We start from the raw sequence: 25,518 nt of genomic DNA, 5'->3' as shown, positions 1-25,518 counted from the left end.
CTCAGAACAGACTTCGAATTACTCCGATATTTTTAAAATCTGTGGATTTCAACATGATATAAGGGCCTGTTTACACCTGGTCACTTCATGCATTTTCTCTGATCGGATATCTATCTGATTTAAAACGTTTCCATTTACACTTGGCCACATAATTGTGTCTTCGCAAAACGGATATAAATCCGTTCTTTAATTCCAGATATGCTAATTTAACGGAGTTCACGTCAATGAAAGCAATAGATATGCTCTGCATTTTATTCTTTATCAGATAATTTAAATTTCAGAGACCGCAACGAGAGCGCGGCGTCAGCACTGGAAAGATAGGTTAGCCTCACTACTTTTAATGAAGATGATTGTGTTGAGTGTCTGCAACTTACTTTGTTTCATTTGCGGCAGTTTGCTTGCTGAAGAGATACTCAGCTACTCATCCGCGGTGATGCTTGTTGCATTAGCGCTGTCATATCTGACTATAGCATACCATATAACCTATACATCACTCTCACACTTTATTTTTTTTTAATCTTTTGGGCGGAGTAAAATTAGGTTTCAACAACCAGATGCATTTACACTTGTCCAGTTTCTTCTGGAATGCAGCCCAGACCACCTCCTGAAGTGGTTTGAGCGATCGTATTTATATCCGTCTCGAATGCGTTTCGGAGGGCATTTACATTTGGTCTTTTCAGGATCGGATAGCTATACGATCAGAAAAAAACGCATGAAGTGATCAGGTGTAAACAGCCCCTAAATGTGTTAATCAACCAGAGCTGACAGCACTACAATCTTAAAATGATAGTTCACCAAAAAATTAAAATTGTCTTCTTCTTTTTTTACCCTCCTTTATGTCTGTATGACTTACTTTCTTCTGTAGATTAATAAAAGCAAAAACATATTTTGTCTCAATGTTTTTTATTTTTTTGTTATTGTTCATACAGTGAAAGTTGTTGTTTTGGACCCCATTGGTTTTTATTTGTATGACAACAGCATTACTTTAAATATTATACCACTTATCCTGGACAAAGATGGAAAGAAGATATTTCAAATTTGTCAGGATAAGATGGCTGAATAGTGTTCAAAATGTTGAACAAGTCAAGTGTATAAAATGTACCCTTATTGAATTATAGAGCTTGTAAATTATATATTATAACCATTAACCATATATTACACATTTATAGTAAATAAGTTAATTTTTAAAAATGTTGTTAATTAAATTTAAAAAATAATTTCTACAGTTTTTGTATGAAGTACTCTGGCACTCAAAAATTTTGGCTCAGTAGATTCAAAGAATCAAAGAAAAAAGTATCACAGGTTTCTAAAAAATATTAAGCAGCACAACAGTTACAACACTAATAAATCAGCATATTAGAATGATTTCTGAAGGATCATGTGACACTGAAGACTGGAGTAATGATGCTGAAAATTCAAGTATATTAAAATAAAAAAACAATACTTGAAATTGCAATAATATTTCACAATATTACTGTTTTTTTCTGTATTTTTGATCAAATAAATAGCCTTGATGAGCATAAGAGTCTCCATTAAAAAACATCTTACTGATCCCAAATTTTTTAACTCAGATTTATTTATTTTGAACGAATTGCACCCTGTATATAAAGTAATTTTGCAGTTCGGTTGAAACATACAGTACTCTTCCAGCTATGCAAGGTCAGTTTTGGGCATTGTAGTGTTTTGAAACATGTCATTGTGCTTTCTAAACATTTGCATAGAGGACATTAGCATAAACAGCCTCTCGCACAGAGCGTGGCACTCATAACACTGGCCTGGATGGAGAAGTTTATGTTCCTTAAGTACAGTCTCAAGGATCTATAGACACACAGAGTCACACAATGTGTCCTTTTCTGTGCAATCAGACAGACACAGCGGCGCTGCTTAATCTAACACATGCCCAGATAATATACTGTTGCTGCCGTATTTCATCATAACACATACAAGGCGTGTGTGTGTAAATAGAAATATATATTAACATTTGGTAGGAACTGTCAGCTCCTGTGTGTTGAGGACTGGAGGTGCACATGATAAAGTATTTCATGGTTCAGTGTGGTGTGCTCATGCCATCTAGTGTCTGGAACCTGCACTGCTGCATCTCAACACCAGTTGCATAAACTTGGCCACCATGTTAAGACTGTCTTAAGAACTAGTTTGACCAACTAGCTGTTGCCAAGGGGTAATCAGTCTTACTTGTCCAATACAAATAAGACCAATCTGCCTTTTCTTAACTGAATTAAAAAAAGTTATGACCAGTCTTGAGGAAAAATACAAAATTAGATGACTAACTTTTTAAGACTAGTCTAAACAGTTTATGCAACCGGCCCAACCCAGGGCTCATCTGACAGTATTAGGTCAGGGAGTGAGCGATGTTCATTAGAAAGATTTAAATGAGTTATTAATTGTATACAATTGAGTTGAATTAAGAACAAAAATCTTTATATGGCAATGCAAATTTAGTTTGCTGTGTTGTGGGTTGTGATTGTAATGAAACTGTTTGACTGGATTGGTGTGTGTTTCGGTGGTTTCAGGTATCGGTTGAGTGGGCTGATTTTGCCAAGTCTGAAGGACTGGTTTGAGGGCACGTTTGGTGCCAATTTACAGCACAAATCTCCTGCTACAGTAAGTCAAGTGTGGTATATCAGACCTGCTGTATATCAGACTCTTGTGTAATGTATGTGTGTGTGTGTGTAATATGGGGTGTGTGTGTCTTCCTCCAGCCCAGTCTGAATTTAAGTGCAGTTGCTCCTCCTAACCTGAATGAGCCCTTTATAGAGGATCTGAAAGCAGCGGGTCTGGCCGTGTCACATGACCCAGAGGACCGGGTTTTCCGAGCTCATGGTACAGAACTACCATCTTTGTGTTTGGCAGAAAGTTTTAAAAAATTTTTGGTTTCATTTTGCAATGTTTTACTACTTATTTCACTTGTGAGAAATTTGGTTCATAAAGAAATGCAACCTTATTTTAATAAAACATTTTGAATATGACAATATTATTTTGTGATTTTAAATTTTTATTTTGATTTAGGTGTGAAATATTTTATAAATAATTAATAATATGCTGCATGATTTGACAACATTACTATGTATTTTTATAAAGTTCTTAGAATGTTCTTAGCCTGGTTTAACACTTAGCTAATCGCTATTAGCATGAAGCTATTCACTGCTAGCATGTGTGGCATGCATGAGGAAAGACCTGTTTGCGATCACGAGTCAAAAGAGCAAAACCTGCATGTTTCTATGACACTTCTATCCAAAGACATCCCTTCTGATCTGTTTTCAATGGAGGTCTATGGGGTGGTTGCTAGGGTGTGGCTATGAAGATCATAGGTCATTACTTATTGCTTACTTAAAAGATGAGTCAAATGAGTGTGTGCGAGTTACAGAGAGAGAGAGAGAGAGAAGGGGTTCCTAAGGGCCTGCTTGTGTGTGTGTGTGTGTGTCTGTCTGTGTGTCTGTCTGTGTGTCTGTCTGTGTGTGTGTGTGTGTGTGTGTGTGTGTCTGTCTGTCTGTCTGTGTGTCTGTGAGTAGTGTATTCTTTGATAGGATGTTCAAAAGAAGAGAATTTATGCGATACAGAAATCTTTATGCGATACAGAAAACTTTTTTAATCTTATAAATGTCTGTTCTGTCACTTTTGATCAATTTAATGAATCCTTGTTGAATAAAAAAGTATTAATTTCTTTAAAAAATCATACTCATCCAAAACTTATAAATGGTGATATGTTTATTAAGAGATATAGTATTACTTGAAATCTTATTGGGCACCTCAAGTAAATAAATTGGACCATATGTGTTCCAAAAGATTGGAAACTCCCTTTTCTCCCATTAGTTTGGGTGCTATTTATTGTCTAGTACTTTACTAGTATGAACAAGCTGGATTTGGATGTCTTTCTGAAAGCTTTTTTCTTGTCCTCCTCAGGTCACTGCCTGCATGAGATCTTTGCCCTGCGTGAGGGGAGGATAGGACGGGTGCCCGACATGGTGGTTTGGCCAAGTGTGTGACTGCAAAGGGTTAAGCATCTGTGGCTGAGTGCTAATTCATATTCATGAGAAACTGCTTTAATTAGAGGGAAAGGGGGCGTTTGCTGTCCAGTGATACTCTAGCTGCCAGAGCAGCTGCTCTCTGATTGGTGGAGTCCTGACAGCACCCATTTCACTCTCTTTGATTGATGTCTGAGCTTTGATTAGAAGAGTACCCAAGCAGCCAGCAAATCATCTGCCTCCCCGTTATACGCCTCCGAACAGAATATTCTCTCTCGGAGAATTCATCCTTACCTCAACGGTTCTCCAATCATACAGGATTCACCCTCAGTAGATTATCCTGTAACCATCCCAGTCTCCTTCAGAAAACCTTCTGCGCCCCTCACACACATGAGAAGTGCTTGGTTTTTTTATGATCTCAAAGAAATGTGAATTTGAAGTTGATCTGAAATTGCTTTTATTCACTGTCCAATCACATCCCAGTGAACAAAATCACTCTCCAGTTTACATTATTTCCAGCTGAATGCTCTCTTTCACTAAGAAATGTGACGGTGGATCGAAGCTCAATACCTTACTGTTTACAAACTGTCACTGTGTTATTGTGTGGGATGTTTAGTGGGCAGTCAGATGTGCTCCAGTGGGTCAGTGCTAGATATTGATCCACTTATCTGGAGGTAAAAGGGATTGAGGTGTTTGTTTTTCCCTTACAGAACAAAAATATTCTGCAGTTGTGCAGAACTGTTCAAAAGTATATAATGTTCCAAAAGATTTCTAAACGCTGTTCTTTTGAACTTTCTACTCACTAAAGAATCCTGAAAAAAGTATCATGGTTTCTGCAAAAATATGAAGCAGCACAACTGTTTTTCAACACTGATGATAATAATAAGAAATGTTTCAGATGCAATACATTAAAATAGAAAAGTTATTTTAAATTACAATAATATTTCACAATATTACTATTTAAATTTGAATAAAACATTTAAATAAAAATAAATGCAGTCTTGGTGAGCATAAGAGACCTTTCAAAAACATAAAAAAAGTCTTGAACAGTATTCTAAGCATAAGAGATGTCTTGTTAATAGTCATGAAAGTGGTTTAAATTAATTGAGTGGATTATAATGGTCATTTCTTTTTTTTTTAAAGGCTGTCACAATGATGTGGAGAAGATTGTGGAACTGGCCTGCAAACACAATGTCTGCTTGATACCATATGGAGGCAAGTACCTGCATAAATAAAACACATCTAATGCCGATGATCAGAGTTTTCATTTTAAATATTGTTTATATATAAAACAAGATAAACTACCACTTTAGCTGTTGCTTTAGTTTGTGCTTAGTTTATGCTTCTTTGCACTTACCTGCTGTTTTATTCACTTTCCTCAAATTCTGAACACACTCCAAAGAAAAATGACATTCTTCTGTAGAATACATTTACACATTAAGCTGCACAATTGTTTTCAGAATTGATTATAGTCCATTTCTTGAGCAGCACATCAGCATATTAGAATGATTTCTGAAGGATCAAAAAAATTATCCAAAATAAAGGTTTTTGTTTACATATTAGCATGTACTGTGTATATTTATTAAGTATATATAAATACACACACATGCATGTATATATTTAAGAAATATAAGTTGGTTTTATTTATATATAATATAAACTATATGAATATAAATATATACATGTAAATATTTTTGAAATATATACTGCATGTGTGTGTATTTATATATACATAATAAATATACACAGTACACACACACATATTATCTAAACAAAAACTTTTATTTTGGATGCGATTAATCGTTCGGCAACACTTATTTTGTCTAATAATTTTAATGAAGTGTTCAGAACATGAGCCTAAATACTTTAAATGTATTTTTTTTTTATTACATTGTTGACAGAGCTGTTTTTCAGATCCGGTAAGTTTGGATATGTGTGATTTCTTACAATATTAACCCCATCACTCTCTCTCTCTCACTCGGTCTCTCTATCGATCAGGTGGGACCAGTGTGTCCAGTGCTCTAGAGTGCCCTCGTGAGGAGACTCGCTCTGTTGTCTCTTTGGACACATCTCAGATGGTGAGTGTTTATATGCATGCAGGTGTGACATACTGACACTCATTTAGCACCCGTGTGTGTGTGTGTGTGTTTGTGGTGCCTATATTAAATGTCCACGCCTATAAAGCTTTCTGTATACTGTACCTGACTTTACTTCTCTCCTTTACCGTCTCCTGCACTTTCTCTCTCGTTTTCCCTTCTCCACATACTTCATCTGCTGCTCTGACCTTGGCTGGCCTGTTTTAGGGATCACGGGGTCATGCACATGAAAGGCAGCGAGTCATAAGCACGGTTGTTTTATGAGCACAGTGGCGTGATTGATAGCCGAGGGGCGGAGCCACCTGTGGAGACAGGGCGGTTTCCTGAAGTGCATTTAACCCTTGTGGAAACAAGGGGACAAAACCCGGCTGATACACAGAGAAAGCCTGAAACACACACCAGCTAAATCCTGATTACATGTGTGTTTCTGTTGCGAAATTCACAAAATGTGCCGATTTTACTCGTCACTCGCAAGAGGAAAGTCAGAGTTATTACAGATCAGACGAGACTGAAAGCAGCGGTTTGTGTTGCTGTGGTTCTCACTCACTCACACACACACACACACACACACACACACACACACACACACACACACAGTGACCTCTCTCTGTCCTGACTTGCTAAGCTCAGATATGTGGGCTGAGTTTAGCGGCAGTGAATCAGTTTGACATGTGGTTTGAGGCAGACCTGTGAACACACTCACAATGTCAACACTATTGCACTTTAATCAAAATCTCTCTCCCTCTCTCATTCTAGTCTACTCCAATCATTATAATTAGCCTTTTATACCTACTGCATTGTAGTATCTTAAATTTTACTGTATGTTTGTGTTTTTGGCCACATGCTCATACACACTTTTTTTTTTTTTTTTGTCTATTTGTTCTGTCTTTTGTTAGAAAATAACATTTTACAAAATCAGGGTTCAAACTGTATTTATATAGTTAGAGATAATTCTCCCAAACATTAAAATTCTGTATGCTCATGCACATACACAGTGGGGTTTTTTTTTTTTGTAGTCCAATATTCATCTTAAGGATGTCTTTATTATGAGGTTGATTTAGAGTCATGTTAAATCAGATTTACTTCTTAGGGGATTTTCATGTAAGGTATGTTCTCGTGATGAAACATTGAACAGGGCTCTCGGAACGTCTTTCTAAAAGCTGATGTATTCTTCTTGACTCTTCATGTGGTTTTGATTTCTGACTTGCATTGGTTTTAAAATGCAACACTCATGTCATGAATTGATATTTAATTCATTGATTGTATTTTTAGCTGACAAAAACATACTACTATTAAAAATTGTAGAGTCTGTAAAACTTTTGATATTGATATTGAAAAATATTGATTTTTATTTGCACTTCACTTTTATCCAAATAAACAGAAAGTTTTGCACATAATTTATCAATGGGACATGCGACTATTATACAATGCTATATAACCAAGAAATAATGTGTTAGCATACTATAGCCTGTATAGGCTAGCTCACATTATTATATTTCTGCTTCAATTTAGGTAACAGTGAGTGGTGGTTTCAGCCAATGTGTTATTAAAGTGCATATTCTGCGCCGCATTCATACGGACTTTTATTCTGCCTGAGAGAATTTAAAGCCTGTACTGAAAGCGGAGCCATTTGGCCAATCAGATGAAAGGGGCGATTCAGCGCCGCCCACGTGTGCAAACGAAATATCGAAGCTATAAACCCATTTGTGAAGCGCAAACGAAACATGAGAAATCAAGCCAAAATTTCGTTTTCCGTTTGTTGAATTAAACCAAAATACGAACAAACGAGCCGTCTTCTCATTTCTCGTTTTTCCGTTCCAAATAAGGCCAATATTCTAAAATCTGTTTAGAAAAAAATCATTTTCTTGCAGAATAGAAAAACATAGTTTTAAGTATATATCTGAATAAGGCAAAACATGATAAATGAAAAAATTATCGGTTTTTTTAGTTTTCCGTTTTTTGCTTTGAAAACGGATATGGAATGGACGGAAGATACCCTGATTAGTATACAACCCTGTTACCAAATTCGGCATAGCGTTTTTCACTGTTCAATTTCGATGTTTGTTTGATTTTTTATTTTTTTTTCTTAGAAAATAACAATCAAAATTTTAATTATATTTGGAAGTATTCTAGTAACAGGGTTGCAAAAAATGCAGACATGAAGAAATGAATTCAAAATTTAAACGGGTAATAGGAATAATTAACCCGAAAAGTAATATTTTGTCATTTACTCACCCTCACATTGTTCCAAACCTGTGTGACTTAATTTCTTCTGCTGAACACAAAATAAGATATTTTGAGTGAAATTCAGTGTTCCATTAAGAGTTCCATGTTCTGTTATACATTTTATTGCGCCCGTTTGTAGAAAAAGCTCTTCTCTTGAATTATAAATGTTAAAACTAGAGGATTCCCTGAGTGATTTGTCATATTCAGTTATTTGTTCTTTCTGTTTAGAATCGGATATTGTGGATTGACGAGAAGAATCTAACAGGTCATGTGGAGGCTGGAATCATCGGACAGGATCTGGAGAGACAGGTCAGTCATCTACACACTGGTTTTACAACCACATTCATTTCTGAGCAAAGAACTTCCTTTATATTTGGATATATATATATATATATATATATATATATATATAGAGAGAGAGAGAGAGAGAGGTGTTGGACACATTCCTCAGAGATTTTGGTCCATATTGACATGATAGCATCACGCAGTTGCTGCAGATTTGTCGGCTGCACATCCATGATGCCAATCTCCCATTCCACCACATCCCAAAGATGCTCTATTGGATTGAGATCTGGTGACTCTGGAGGCCATTTGAGTAAAGTGAACTCTTTGTCATGTTCAAGAAACCAGTCTGAGATGATTTGAGCTTTGTGACAATAGAATGTTGCCTGGTCTGATGAGTCTTGATTTCTGCTGCAACATTCAGATGGTAGGGTCAGAATTTGGCGTAAAGAATATGAAAGCATGGATCCATCCTGCCTTGTCTCAACGGTTCAGGCTGGTGGTGGTGGTGGTGTAATGGTGTGGGGGATATTTTCTTTTGGATATAGTACTGTTTTCCTGGATTATAAATTGCGTTTTTTCAGCTGAAATGTGCTGCGATTTCCAAGGCGACTTATATAACGCAATAAAGGACAAGCGCAAAGCGCGCACATTAGGATTGGTGACGAATGAGAAAAGGCAAGTGAGTTAGTTTTGATCTTGTACTGTGCATTTTCTAGCAACCACGCCGCTAGTTTCAGTTTCGCTTTAAATATTTAGGCTGGGCGTTTATAATATATGTTTATGATGAATGCCACTATAATTAGTGTTTGTTTTTTACTTATATTTTCGTTCTTGTTTCTATTCTGAACACTGCTAAATTTACAGGATTTTTTGTGGAGTGCAGGGAATATAAATACATGTTTGTAATGTTTGTAAACGTTTCATTTATTTTACATTATTTCTGAATGAAATGATAAAATGTGTCTTATACATCGACTTGTACACCAATGCAACTTATCTGTGTGTCATAAAGTGCTCAAAAAAATAGGTAAAGATGGTACAAGAAAAGAACTGCCATGTATGCATACATAGTACGGTAGGTACATACAACTATACAGATATGCAAATGAGGACATTGTAGAAAAATAAAGAGAGGGATGGATAAAGTGGCATAAGGCACATGGCAGATAGAGTGCGCCTTTATCCATCTCTCTCTTTATTTTTCTACAACGTCCTCATTTGTATATCTGTATAGTTGTATGTACATATGTTTAAACTGTATTTATCTGTATTAGAACGTCTACTGTCAGTGTTTAATGTTAATTGTATGCACCAAGGGTCTGAGATTAACGCAATTTCAATTCTATGTATGTATTGTGGAAGAATTGACAAAGCAGACTTGAGACTTGAGACTAGTAAGTGAGTGTCAATTTAGAATAATAATAAAAAAAAAAAATCAAAGCTTCATTTGTCATAAACATATTATGCGGCCCCTCACTTAATGTGCCCCTTGAGTCAAAGTTTGCCCACCCCTGTTCTAGAGGGACATCTATTACTGTTGCACTCGTGTCTCGCAAAAGAGAATTGGAAAGCCATTTAAAATTATTGTAAGTTAAACTTTGAAAAAACATGTCTCAACTTTATGGCAGGGCGGGTCTCTCGCTTTTCCACTGCATCTCATGTTTTTAAATGAAAAAAGTAACGTTATTCTTTGTGATATGTTTTCCGTGCTTTGCATTAAACTGTGTATCCATGATGCTGTTTTGTTTCTAAGTGTTTAAGCAACTTAATTATATATGGTTAAATATTATTTTAAACATTATGCACGTTTTTCAAAGATAGTCGTGTTGTTTTATGCTTTTGAAGAACCTTGGATTAGTAATATTTTGCTCGATGCGTCCTCTTGTGGCCTCAGGAGAGAAGCCAAAACCTTCTTTTCCCCTAACTGAAATTATGCCTTTAAAATTTGAATAATCAAATTTTGAACTAATCGCATCCAAAATAAAAGTTTTTGTTTACATAATATATGTGTGTGTGCTGTTTGTTTTATGTATATATAAATATACACACATGCATGCATATACAGTCATGGTCAGAATTATTGGCACCCTTGGTAAATATGATCAAAGAAGGCTGTGAAAATAAACCTGCATTGTTAATCCTTTTGATCTGTTATTTTAAAAATTCACAAAAATCTAACCTTTCATTGGAGAATAAGAAATTTAAAATGGGAGGAAATATCATTATGAAATAAATGTTTGTTTTTTTCTAATACACATTGGCCACAATTAACAGCACCCTTTTATTCAATACTTTTTGAAACCTCCATTTGCCAGTTTAACAGCTCTAAATATTCTCCTATAATGCCTGATGAGGTTAGAGAACACCTGCCAAGAGATCAGAGACCATTCCTTCATCCAGAATCTCTTCAGACCTTCAGATTCCCAGCTCCATGTTAGTTCTTCTTCTCTTCAGTTCACCTCACTCATTTTCTACAGGGTTCAGGTCAGAGGACTGGAATGGCCATAGCAGAAGCTTGGTTTTGTGCTCAGTGACCCATTTTTGTGTTGCTTTTGAGGTTTGGATTATTGTCCGGTTGGAAGATCCAAACATGGCCCATTATAAGATTTCTAACAGAGTCAGTCACTTATTGATTTTTTTTATCTGTTGGTATTTGATAGAATCCATGATGCCTTGTATCTAAACAAGATGTCCAAGACCTCCAGCAGAAATATAAGCCCACAACATTAAATAAACAGAAGTATATTTCATTGTACACATGGGGTACTTCTTTTATCCCTGTGTTCACCAAACCCATCTTGAGTGTTTGCTGCTAAAAATCTAATTTTTTAGTTTCATCTGACCATAAAAGCCAGTCCCATTTGAAATTCCAGTCGTGTCTGATAACTGAATATGCTAGAGTTTGTTTTTGGATGAGTGAGGAGAATTTTTCTTGAAACCCTCCTGAACAACATGTGGTGATGTAGGTACTGTTTGACAATTTTTTTTAAGGTTTTCTGACCCTGAGACTTAACTATTTTCTGCAGTTCTCCAGTTGTGGTCCTTGGAGAGTCTTTAGCCACTCAAACTCTCCTTCTCACCGTGCATTAGGATGATATAAACACACATCCTCTTCCAGGCAGATTCATAACATTTTATGTTGATTGGAAATTCTTAATTATTGCCCTGATGGTGGAAATGGGAATTTTCACTGCTCTAGCTCTTTTCTTAAAGCCACTTCACTAATTTGTGAAGCTCAATTATCTTTTTCTGTACATCAGAAATATATTCTTTGTTTTCTCATTGTGATGGATGATTAAGGGAATTTGGACTTTGTTTTCCCTCCTATTTATATTTCTGTGAAACAGGAAGCCATGGCTGTATAATTTCATGTTCATAATCACCCCGGAGTGCTCAAAATTGTAAATATGAATTGGAATATACTTCAGAGATATTTTACTCATAAGAATTTCTAGGGGTACCAATAATTGTCCAACATTTCATAATGAGATATTCCCCCATTTTCAATTGTTTTAGTTCAGTGAAAGGTTAGATTTAATGATTAATAATGCAGGTTTATTTTCAGAGCCTTCTTTGATCATATTTACCAAGGGTGCCAATAATTCTGACCACGACTGTATATAGAAAAATGCTATGTGCATATATTAAATATATTTGTATGTAATATAAATTATAATATATACATAATAAATATACATAGTGAACGCACATATATTATATAAACAAAAACTTTTATTTTGGATGCGATTAATCGTTTGACAGCATATAAATGTATGTATATATATATTTATTGTGTGTGCGCATGCCAGCATTCATTTTAATGCTGAAGGGTAAAAACAGGCCATTTGCTTGTGCCTTCCTGTCTGTCCACCAAAACACACAGAGCAGATGGTCCCATCAAACTAATGTCGAAAAATGGCAATGGCTGCTGGTCTGGTGTGGTATTTTTGTGTGTGTGTGTGTGAGATGAATTGCAATCAGTCCTTCACTGTGTGTGTGTGTGTGTGTGTGTGTGTGTGTGTTGGAGGGATGCAGGACAGATGGTGGAACATTAAAGTCTGTTTGTATTTCTTGGGGGTTTGCTTAATAAAATCACTGGGAGTGTGTGTTTTATCTGAGACTGATCAGTAAGACCATTGGCTCTCTCACAGGTATACGGCTGTCACGCTCACACACTCCATATCGTGAGTCTGACCGCAGGAAGCAGATCTGAAACGCTCCATAAGGCTTCAACACCACTGTGTTTATCCAGAAACATTTCCTTTGAGGCTGGTGTGTTTTATTGACAGTAGTGTGATTTAGAATTTTTATTATAAACCGATATCGTCCAGCTCCTGCATTCTGATTGGTCAGTACTGTGATCCAGCTGTGCTGGAATTCGTGATATTGTAACAACTGATGTTCAATATCTGTTCACCAGGTGCTCTGTGTAATATATCCAGGGTTTTTCATATATAAATTGTGTTGCCCAAAGCTAGATCCAGATTTAATTTATGGTGAAATATGTTTTCGTGTTTCCCTTTTAAAAAAATAAAACAAAAATAAAATAAAAAAATATGGGGCAGTCGTGGCCTAATGAATAGAGAGTCGGACTTGTAACCCGAAGGTCGTGGGTTCGAGTATCAGGTCCAGCAGGGATTGTAGGTGGGGGAGTGAATAACCAACACTCTCTCCACCCTCAATACCACGACTGAGGTGAGACCCTTGAGCAAGGCACCGAACCCGCAACTGCTCCCCGGGCGCCGCAGCATTGGCACACAACCGGTTTTTGCTAGTATTAGACCAATCTCTGGATTGCCAAGGATTTCTACCACCACTGTGTTTACAGATATCACTTCCGTTCAAAAGTTTGAGATTGGTATAATTTAAAAATGTTTTTCAAAGAAGTAAAGACAGATTTGTGAAAAATGATGTCTTTACGGGCCCTTTTGTCCAATTTTTTAATGTCATTGCTGAATAAAAGTATTAACATCTTTCAGAAAATAAAAATTAAATAATAAAATCTTACTGCCTTCAAACTTATGAAGCACCAACTAGGGATACCCTAGTAAACACATAATCTATTTAATACACTTATTTCATACTAAGGTATAGTTCAAATCTATTAACATATCTACTGACATGTTGCTTGAGACTTACTGATATAAAAATTATAATTAATTTTTCTTTGGTGTGTTACCTGTGCACAATGCAAATTTCCGAATGTTAAGCCTAAAATGTGTTTTAATGTCACTATTGATGGGGAATAAAAGTCTTTAAATGCAAGATTTGTAAAGTGTACCTGAAGTATAGTTGCATTAGTTCCACTTCAGCACAATCAAATATACTTCAGTTCATCTTTAGTTGGACTTCAGCACTACTTCCGCACAAAGTACATTAAGTACAAAATTTGTTGTTCCAATTTAGCAGACTGTAAGTATACCAGTTTAGTATATCAACAGTACAACTGCAGGCTATTTTTATTAAGTACATAAATATGTAAATGTATTTGTATAGCATACTTAGCATCAAATTAAATGTATTTCGAATGCATTTTGGTATATTTATTTTTTTACTATAGTTCCCCCAAAAATGAAAAATCATTTACTCACCCTGAAGTTGCTCCAAGCTTGTATGGGTGTTTTTTTTTTTTTTCTGTTGAGCACAAAATAATAATATTGAAGAATGCTAGTCACCCAAAAGTCCCATAGATATTTTTTTTCCATGCTATGGATGTCAATGGCTACCGACAACTGTTTGGTTACCCACGCTCTTCAAAATATGTTCTTTTGTGCTTAACAGAAGACATAAACTCATACAGGTTTGGAACAATATCAAGGTTGAGTAAATGATGACTGAATTTTCTTTTTTTTTATGTCAGAGGCTGTATTATTTAGACAAAAAAACTTACTTAATGAGTTTGATTAATAAAGGATTATTTTAATGAAAAATATTATGTACAGAAAATAATGCATTACTCGTTTTGTACATTTCTTTTGAGGTTGTTTTGTTTTTTTGTGTTTTTTATGTGATTTATAGTTGAATGAGCATGGTTACTGTACAGGCCATGAGCCGGACTCCATGGAGTTCAGTTCTCTGGGCGGCTGGGTGGCCACACGGGCATCAGGCATGAAGAAAAACATCTATGGCAACATTGAGGACCTGGTATGTCTCCCTGTTTCTCAACACACAAACACACACAGGTCTGGGACAGAGTTCACATTCATGCTCACACACTTCAAATGTTTCATCCGCATCAGTCCTGCAGTGTAGATTTATTGTTGGAGGTCATTCAGGGTATCTGTGATCTCATGTGTTCCCAGGTGGTGCATATAAAGATGGTGACCCCTAGAGGAGTGATTGAGAAGAGCTGTCTGGGGCCCCGCATGTCCACCGGCCCCGACATACATCACTTCATACTGGGCTCAGAGGGTATGGACTCATGATATTTTGTTTGAGGAATGTTTCTGAAAAGATCCGTTTCTCAGTGAATCTTCAGAAACGCGTCAAGAACATGTTAGGCGTCTGGCTTGTATTTCCCCTAAAAAAAATCAAACAGCAATAATAGTGATAAAAGAAAACAAGATCTGTTATTAAGATCAGGAAAGTTTTTAATTTCTTGACAATTAACAACATTTCGAACAAATTCTTATTGTTGAATAGCCACCTTTTTTCCCCCATGTAAAATTTCTAAATTTTAGGTGAAATTACAGCCTGTTTTTGTTAACGATTGCACTTTGAGCGACCTCAAATTCAGTTCAAATAATAATCAAATAAATAGTTAATAAATAAAAAAATAAATAGTTAAAAATGCTAAGTATGGTATACTTCAGTTTTAATGTGAATGTTTAGCGTATGTGTACAGCTGAACACAGCCTTTCCAAGTATACTGCATTTAATATTGTGTGTGAAATCTGAGCTGTGCGCATACAAAATGTAAGTCGTGTGCACTGTACACATTTCCTAGTGTACTCATAAAAATTGAAGTATATAACTTGTAAAGTACTATATAAAAATACTGCAGTAAAGATCTTAATCTGTAGTATCTGTTCTTAGAGTGGAACCTCTTCTCATTGTGCACACTGATGTCAGTTTTACTTTGGTTGGGTCACTGATAGTGATAAGCATAATAAGGATCTTTATATTGTAGTGAGCGTTCTTATCAATCACTTTTCTTAAAAACAGTCCTCTTAATCAGAGAGATTTGTAAAGCAAACATCTTGTTTATCTTTATCTAAGGTAATTTTGCCCTGTTTGGGCTTCTCTTGCAGCGCTGCAGTCATATCAGCATGAAGTCTTGTCCATTCTGACATTTTTTCCAAAGTAATAACCACACGCTTAGATAGGAAGAGACCAATATGTAACGTGACCAAGCACAGTTAAAGAGATCAATTTAAAACAAATTATACAATACACAATTAAGCAGACTGAACCGTTCCAGTAGCTTACCTGATATGAAAGCAATAGTTCAACCAACTTTTTTTTAATTTTTTTTATTTACTTACCTATAGGCCATCTAAGAGGCAGCTGTACATTTATTTAATCTTCAGAACATATTTGGAGATATGTAGCATTACATCTCTTGCTCACTAGTGGATCCTCTGCAGTGAATGGGTGCCATCACTTCTGGCCAAAATATGACTGTAATCCATAACGCTTTCTCCAGTAAAAAAAAAAGTCCACCCCCTGTGATGTTTTTATCAGCTGTTTGGACTTTCTATCTGACAGCACCCATTCATTGCAGAGGATCCACAGGTGAACATTTTTGGGTGAACTATTCCTTTAAGTTCTTCAAGTCTTGGAAAACTTTGGTAAGTCCATAGTTCTTCCTCCCAGAAGTAATGTAGCAGTCATGCCATCTGACTGAATCTTGTGATTTTCAAAAGTGCTTTCCAGTTTTGTGTGCAGTCAGATGATCAGGGATGAGAGTCTGAAACTGAGACTGTTTGGCCTTTCCTATGAGCCAGTAGAGGGCAGTGAAACGTGTTCAGCTTTCAATGCCAATGTTTCTCGCACTCTCCTCAGAGAGGGCAACAAGTCAGAACTATGTGCTTGATATACAATACAATGTTTATTTATATAGCACATTTAAAACAACCGAAGTCGACCAAAGTGCTGCACAGAGTATGCAAAACAAGTCGACAAGTTAAAAAAAGAAATTATACATACACACACACACACACACACACACACACACACACACACACATATATATATATATATATATATATATATATATATATATATATATATATATATATATATATATATATATACACACACATATACATACATAACAAATATATAAAACACAAACTATAAAATGAATGAGGTTCGCTAAAATAAGAATCATTGCACAACAAATAAAAAAATATTAAATATTAAATGCCAAGGAAAAGAGAGAGGTTTTTAGAGTAGACTTAAAGACAGATATTGCTAAATGACAAAAGTAAGAAGTAAAGAGTGTAAAGACCATCAACTCTACCATGCGACTCCACCGGGCAGGGACACTGGCAAGGGATAGAAGTATCGCTTTTTATTTTAGTTTATTCATTTATATATTTATTATTGAAATGTTGTTATATGCATGTGCCAATTTTATTTAATTTCTTTATTTTCTTAAATATGTGGGTATATAGTATTTATAGAGTTGTAACCTTTAGTTTTAGTTACTTTTTCTTATTTGTAAGTCGCTTTGGACAAAAGCGTCTGCTAAATGACATAAGTAAGTAGATATTGTTGAAGCAATTCTAATATGAATTGGGAGACTATTCCACAACTTAGGACCAACAACAGAAAAAGCACGATCACCTCTATTTTTGAGACATGCCCTACGAACTTGCAGTAAACCAGAATCAGCAGATCTGAGAACTCTTGACTGAGTGTATGGTTGTAACCGATCATACAGGTACTGTGGAGCCAGATTATGAAGAGATTTATAGACAAACAGTAGAATTTTAAAATCAATTCTATATTTGACTGGCAGCCAATGCAGTGAAATCAGAACAGGCGTGATGGACTCATATTTGCGCTTCCCATAAAGAAGCCGAGCTGCAGCATTTTGAACCAACTGTAGACGAGAAACACATGACTGAGGAACACCGATATACAGTGAGTTGCAGTAATCCAATCGAGATGTTACAAAAGCATGCATAACCATTTCAAACTTCTTTAGAGACAAAAATGGCTTCACCTTCGTCAAAAGATGAGAAAAACAGGACTTAAACACAGCACTTATCTGCTTACCAAATTTAAGATTATTGTCGAACCAAGTTATTTGCACATGGATATGGAGTAAAGCGATGTACACAGTGGTCATTTGAGCCAAACAAAATAAATTCTGTTTTACTTTCATTGAGTTACTTGTAAGCCAAAGTTTTAGTTCATCCAAACAATTTAAAATAGGCTTTAAAGCCTGCTTGTTATCACGCTTCAAAGGGATATATATTTGTGTGTCATCGGCATAGAGATGAAAAGAGACACCATACTTATTAAGAATAGATCCTAGAGGAAGCATGTAAAGAGAAAACGGCACTGGACCAAGGATTGAGCCCTGAGGGACACCAGATTTTAAAGATATTTCAGATGAGGAGTGGTTTCCAATACTAACAACATACCTCCTATCTGTGAGATAAGAACGAAACCACTGCAATACCGTGCCCTGATGGCCAACACATGTTTCAAGACGTGATATAAGTGAATTATGATCAACTAAATCAAAAGCAGAAGTGAGGGCAAACAGAACCAAAGCCATAAACTGCCCAGAGTCAGTAATTAGCATGATATCATTCAAAACTCTTAAAAGAGCTGACTCTGTGCTGTGACAGGATTTAAAACCAGATTGAAATTTTTCAGAGATTGAATTGATGGTCAAATAAGACTGAAGTTGATTTAGAACCACTTTCTCCAAACGTTTGGAAAGAAAAGTCAAGTTTGAAATGGGACGAAAACTAGCCGGTAATGTGGGATCCAAACTTGTTTTTTTAAGATGAGGCCGCACCATGGCAAGTTTAAAGTCGCCAGATACAGTGCCAGTATAAAGACATTTGTTAATAATAGACAACAGATCGGGGCCAACAGTCTCAATAATCTGTCCAAGAAAACGTGAAGTAATAACATCCTGAGGACACATAGTAAGTTTTAGAGTAGACATAATCTCAATTAGAGTATTCAAGTTTACAGGCTCAAAGACAGACCAAGTGGAAGCGGTGATTGGAATATCTGGCATTTTATATGCCAACAGAGGCATCAAAGATGTAATTTGGGAAATCTTATCATTAAAATGTCTTGCAAAGTCCTCACAAAGAGAAACCGATGTCTCAGGAAACAGATTAACATTTGGGCGAAGAACAGATTCAACCGTGGAAAAAAGGATATTTGGCTTATGGCTATTTCTTAAAATTTTCTACATAGAGAGAACTACATTTTGCAGCCTTTACAGCCCGCTGATAGGCAGAAAGAGTCTCTTAAAATTTCATATGACACTTGTAGTTTATCTTTTTTCCATTTACGTTCAGCCCTACTACAGGTCTGTCTGAGAGAACGAGTCAAGTCATTTTGCCAAAGTACTGAATTTTGTTTGTTTTTTAACTTTTAGTGGTGCAACAGAGTTTAAAATATTAGAACAGGTAGCATTAAACAGACTTAGATGTTCATCAGCATCCAAGTGATATGTAGAAGAAATCATATCCTGATTAGCATGTAAATGCACATACATGGGGGAAAATTCTTCACCTGAATGGTCAGTGATGGTACGAGTCCAACGTGGAAGTGGGGAATGTCTCTGAGTTTTCCCATCCAATGGCATAGAAAACAATATAGGCATATGATCAGACAAGCCTGCATCATCAATATTAATGTCAAAAACTGTTAGCCCACGGGATAAAATTAAGTCCAGAGTATGGTCCTGAAGATGAGTTGGTCCAGAAACCCATAGCAAAAAAATCAAAAGTGTCTAGTAGACTAAGAAATTCTTTTGAAAGTGGCTTGGAGTCACTCAGACATGAATGTTAAAGTTAAAAATAACTGAGGGGAATTAAAAAAATTACAGCCCTGTGGCACCAGCTCAGTGAAAGCACTTAAGTCTCCAGGTTTCCGTGATGCATAGTATATCCAAAGCATGTGAAGTAAAGTAATTTAATAAAGTTTTGTTTACCAGAGAGCACGCGATGATGTAGAGAGAAATATGAACGTGTAGGTAGAGAAGAAGTGTGAGGCACGCAAATGTCACGCATTTCTTCAATGGCCACTCGACTGTCCATTAGTGTTTGGCGGTCGTAAACCAACACCATTTTACAGCTCGTGATGAAACAAGACACACATTAAAACATAAAAACAATAGATAACAAAGAGAGCAGCAGACGGCGTGCCACACACAACGGCGCCATCTTGCAGTGATTCATCATTGGTCTTCTGTCTCTTTAGAAAGAGTCATTGCCATGTCTATCTTATGTGTCATGATGCTGTTTAAACGTATCAACTTTATCCAAAGAAAAGGATATTATTAATTTGTCTCTCTAAAAACTCATTCATGAAGCCCTGAGCTGATGAAAATGGGTCATAATCGTTGTGTTTGGTAAAATGGTCTGTGAAGCTTTTTATGGCTCATATGAATTCTTTGTGGGAGGATGAATATTTCCCGGGATTAATCTGCATTAATTAAACATTCATGATTCCATTAGGAAGGACATCTGGCTTCTTTAATGGCTTGGTAATGTCAAGGGAATTTAGATACTTAAGAAAGGCCCATTGCACCTTTTCCCCTCTGACATGCTAAAGTTCAGATGACAGAGTTATTGTTGTTGTTTTTACGGAGGTCAGGAGATCTTTAGGATTCCCGTCTGAGAGGTGTGTGTGTGTGTGTGTGTGTTTGATGGCAAACTGGGTTATTGGCATGTTTTTTTAAAGGAATATTCAGGGTTAAATACACACAACCTAAGTAATGTCTTTTGTCATTGTAAAACTATCCTGTTAAATTAGTAAAAAAAAAAAATAGCCACCTGTGGTTGCCAGAAATTCATCATAAAAAAGTTACTGTGACAATGTTTGAGATATTACGGGATGGCATAAACGTTTTTTTAGAATTGTAAATTTTATTGAGTGATATAGTGTTAATATACCAAGTTACTACCAACCATCAAAATCTGCTTTGTAGCCTAAAATGTTCTGATAACCACCATAATAATATAGGTGAAAGCCATATGATGAATTGAAGTTCATCTTAAGTTTCCTGTTCATAAAACATTTCCACTACTATTGAATAAAAAATAAACAGGGACTGGGACACAAACGAACACAAAACACCATTATGGTAACACTCATCACTTTAAAATATGCAACAAACATTCACTTAATACCTTACATTGTTACATAAAACACCCTAAAGGACACTTCTGATAAAAAATAAGAAAAAATGAACTATTTGAATAAAATGTAATCATATGAGCTGTGTCATGCAGGGACTTCTGGGAATGTATCATTACTGTTTTTGATATGGTAATTCATATAGTTGTCATAATCAGTAGTTATAATGATATAGTAATTCATAGTTTTTACTTTCAAAAGCCATTAATACAGTATATTACAGTAAGGTTACATATGTAATGTTAAAACATTTCAGTTTTCCCTTCCAAAAACTAAAATTTGTTTGTATTTCACAGTAAAATTACATATACTATGATGTTAACTATGTACTTTTACTGTTTTTCACCCTAAGTTATACATTAATTATTTTTACTAATAAAAACCATAAATATGGCAGTATTTTACAGTAAAATTGTATATAATGCAACATTAAACCATGCATTTTTACCTTTTATGATAAGGTAACTGACTATTAAACAAATTAACAGGTTTTTACTGAAGCATTTTATAGTCTTTTTTCTTTAAAAAATTAGTTGTGCCAGTTCTTGCAGTATTTTTTAAATTTTAATGAAGACTATGAGTGAAGGATGAGGATGAGTGGTGTTGTTGCTGCTGATGTTTGTTCAGCTCATAAAGCCTCATCCAGCATACGGTCTCTTTGATGGTTAGCATAAACTCTCCACAGGACTTTATCACCAGTGTTGCACACTCACACACACACTCTCGCTCTGGGCTGTCAGTAATGAGTCTAGAAGCCCAGTCTCAAAGCAGCAGATGCAGGGTTTAACTCAGGGGTCAGAGGTCATGCTGGTTTGGGACAGGAAGCCTGCTGCGCCGGGCCCTCTGTGGCTCTGCTCTCCCCCCAGTGTGCCGTTTGATACTGACCTGCTTTATGTCACAGAACACAGTCTGTAAATCTCTTTGCTTCCTTTTGGAGCGGAAGAAACTTGAGCGTTCGGGTGAAAATGAACACGCAGATCTCCTGCAGAGAGCCAGGGGCTCCATTCATATGTGTGTGTGTGTGTGTTGCTTACACATTTAACTCTCTGATATCCTTTGCTTGATTTTAAAGACTATTCAAATAATGCATCTTACAGATCACACAAATTTCAGCCTTTGTGTTTAAGACAGTAATAGTGAATCAGATCAAACCTTAAAACCAATCACGGCTGTGATATTCTTTGTGACCACATGGTTCCCATATGTTTAAGCTGATTATTATGTGTCTTGTTCCTTAGGAACTCTGGGAGTGGTGACTGAAGTTACACTGAAGATCCGTCCCATTCCTGAGTATCAGAAGTACGGCTCCGTTGTCTTCCCAAACTTCCAGCAGGGTGTGGCGTGCCTGAGAGAGGTGGCCAGACAGGTCAGTACAGGACTACATGGGACTCAAAAAACACATCCAGCAGTGCTCAGACTAACTTAATTCTCCAGAGATGGTTTGATTCATAGACCGTCTGAGTGATGCTGATTTCAAAATGATGTTATAATGTTACAAATAACCAGAACATTACCATTCAAAAATTTGAGTTTTTTTTAAATAATAAATAATTTTTTTTAATGTTTTTGGAAAGAAGCCTGTGTTCACCTAGGCTGCAGTAATATTGTGAAATATTACAGTTTAAAGTGTTTTCTATTTGAATACATTTTAAAATGTAGTTTATTCCTGTGATTTCAAAGCTGAATTTTCAGCATTACTATTAAACCATGGTAAACACAAATTAAACAAGGTTTTGCTACACTAACCGTAGTTTAACCATGATATTTGTAGTAAACTGTGGTTATACAAAATGACAATCAGCCCGGCAAAAAACAACAACAAAAAAACACACTTTAGTTTAGTGCACTTTTACTATAATAAAACTATGGTTAATTTTCATAAGGCATGTGACATGATTCTTCGAAAATCATCCTAATATGCTGACTTGCTGCTCAAGAAACATTTCTTATTATTATCAGTGTAAAAAAACATTTTTCTGCTTAATATTTTTGTCAAAAACTTGATAATTTCTTGAAATTATTATTTGTATGGAAAGTTCAAAAGAACAGCATGTATTTGAATAGCAATAATTTTATAAATGTCTTCAGTGTTGCCATCATAGGGTTTTACCACATTGCTAGCATGTTTATAGCAGATTTTACCATGTCCACAGCATGTTTTAGCATGACATTAGCATGTTAGCACATCACCTTAATGTTTTAGCATCATTTTAGCTTGTTTTGTCCATTGCTAAAATTTTGCAAACGTGTATAGCGTTTCAGCACATTTTAACACGTCACTAGCATGTTGCTTTGAGCATGTCGTTTCATCATGATGGTAACATGCTTTAGCATGTTTCTAGCACAAATTAGCAAATCACTAGCATGTTTCTTGAATGTTTCAGCATGATGATAGCATGGTTTAATATGTTTAAAGGACATTTTGTCATATTAGCATGTTGGATGTTTCATGTGATAGTATGGGTGTGCGATATGATAATTTTTGACCGTGGCCGATTAAAAATGTCTCCACGATCTGCTTTTGAAGAAATATCGTAGTATCGTGCTTAGGGGTGGGCGATATGGGAAAAATATCATATCACGATTTTTTATAGAAATATCACGATTCACGATTTTTATCACGATTCTTTGTTAGTTTTACTATTTTGGTTTTACAAGTTGTCTGAGCATTACAGCCAAACTAGAAAGACAAAGATGCATGGCAGATATTTAGGCCAAAGTGGGCGAAGATAAAAAATCTTTGTCATTATTTTATTTTTCTTATTAAAAAATAAGAACAAAGATACACATTACAAATACACATAATATACAAATAAAACAAACAGTGCTTTATTTCCAGGTACAATAGGTGTATTTAGCAGAGCATTCAATGAAATTGAATGAACAAGTATAAAAATAAAACACTAGATAGACTGATTCCTAAAGCAACTGTATTAAAGTGTTTCAGTCAAGAATAGTGAGTGATTTTTCTCTTTTGCGTTTTGTTGTTTTGTTAACGTTAAATGAATAGTTCCCCCACAAATTAATATTCTGTCATCTGTCTGTCAATTCTGTCATAATGTTGTATTTTTATATCATCATTTACTCAAAAGTTGTTTTAAACCGGAATGCGTTTCTTTCTTCTGCTGAACATTTATAAATGCTATTTTGAAGAAGGTGGAAAACCAATCAGTTGCTGGTCCTCAGTGACTTCCATAGGATTTTTCTTTCCTACTATCAAAGTCAATGTGGACCAGCAACTGTTTGGTTTTCCACTGAGTAAATAATGACAGAAATTAAATTTTAGGGTGAACTATCCCTTTAATGACAGTCGACAGCATGTTTGGTGTCCTGTCCCTTTAAGAGCTGCACGCATCTAATATACAGACACGCATCTGTTTCTCTCTTAACTATTTACTTTCATTTTAGAGATAACCAACTGAGTCTGTATGTAAACCTTGTGTGTTTTGACAGTATTAGCGCAAAAGATAAGTTAGTTGAGTAATCAGGCGCTGTTAAACAGGCGTTTTAGTGCGCGTGCTTCAGGTGAATCCGCTCAGAACATGCGCAGGTCAGACCAGCGCGTGAATTAAACATTTAACCAGCAAGGCTTGTATGCAAATAATGTACTTTTGCGATCGCGAATAAGTGCAGTGTCCTGTCTGAGTAACTCTACTGCTGTATGTCGTGTTGAACAGTTTATAGAGACGGAGGCGCCAGAACTGTATTTGACATAATGTGTGCTGTAGCGCGATACTACGATATTTCTTAAAAAGCAGATCGTGGAGACATTTTTATCGTCCACGATCAAAAATCGTCATATCGCACACCCCTAATCGTGCTACATCGCACATTCTATCAGTTACAGTTCTGGCGCCGCCGTCTCAATATACAGTACAATGCCACATACATTCATATCTAATTTTAAAGCTGCAGTCCATAACTTTTTTTTGGTTAAAAATTATCCAAAATCAATATTTGAGAAAGTACATAACCAGCCAGTGTTCAAAACTATCATCTTACTTTAGCCCGATTCACAACAGTTATCGTATAATAATGTTTTCTAATTTGAGTGGTACGGGTAGGTTTTCGTGGGAAATTCAAGCATGGCACTGCGTCATTACGTCACGTCTGTAAACTTAAAGAAGTCGTCCCGGCTACTAGGCAATCACATGTGAGGATCCTGCAGGTGGCGGATCATTTATAGCCTTTTCTCACAGCAGCTAGAATAATTAAATTTATATAATTTTGATGGCGGCTTGTAATCCAGAAAGGATTATGTGTTTATGAAACATATGTGAATGAAATTAAATTATATTCCAGTTTTAAATGTGCTTCTGATTACAGATAGCCAACGTGGGATTACACAAGTTTTTGTATTTTAAATAGAACCAGTTTGAAGGAAGATTAATTTGCTTTTTGGATTAAAAGAATTTCTTAATATGAAATTTCAATGGTATGACAATTAGATATTAGACTGTACAAAAATTGGAATCTACACGCTAATACTATACTCATAGTCACGCAATGCTGATGGTGTTAACGTTAATAATTTGAGAACAAAGTATAGCGGTAATAATAATTTGCACGGTTTGATGTGATATGAG

At 35.8% G+C, this 25,518-nt stretch overlaps 1 protein-coding gene across 1 annotated transcript in view; it reads left to right on the top strand.

Annotated features, from left to right (window-relative positions):
* LOC306876705 (alkyldihydroxyacetonephosphate synthase, peroxisomal-like) overlaps positions 1-25,518 on the top strand; it is a 54,107-nt gene that overhangs the window by 8,371 nt on the left and 20,218 nt on the right. Inside the window, exons 3-11 of the mRNA XM_079428059.1 lie at positions 2,532-2,622; positions 2,721-2,841; positions 3,922-3,996; positions 5,127-5,198; positions 5,982-6,061; positions 8,534-8,614; positions 14,609-14,734; positions 14,893-15,001; positions 22,171-22,298. Coding sequence (XP_079284185.1) covers positions 2,532-2,622; positions 2,721-2,841; positions 3,922-3,996; positions 5,127-5,198; positions 5,982-6,061; positions 8,534-8,614; positions 14,609-14,734; positions 14,893-15,001; positions 22,171-22,298 — 883 coding nt within the window. The remainder of the gene's footprint in view (positions 1-2,531; positions 2,623-2,720; positions 2,842-3,921; positions 3,997-5,126; positions 5,199-5,981; positions 6,062-8,533; positions 8,615-14,608; positions 14,735-14,892; positions 15,002-22,170; positions 22,299-25,518) is intronic.

The sequence above is a fragment of the Barbus barbus genome (assembly GCF_936440315.1).
Source record: "Barbus barbus genome assembly, chromosome: 11".
Lineage (NCBI taxonomy): Eukaryota > Metazoa > Chordata > Actinopteri > Cypriniformes > Cyprinidae > Barbus > Barbus barbus.
Note: the sequence above shows the minus strand (reverse complement) of the source record. Positions and strands in the feature narration are given on the sequence as shown.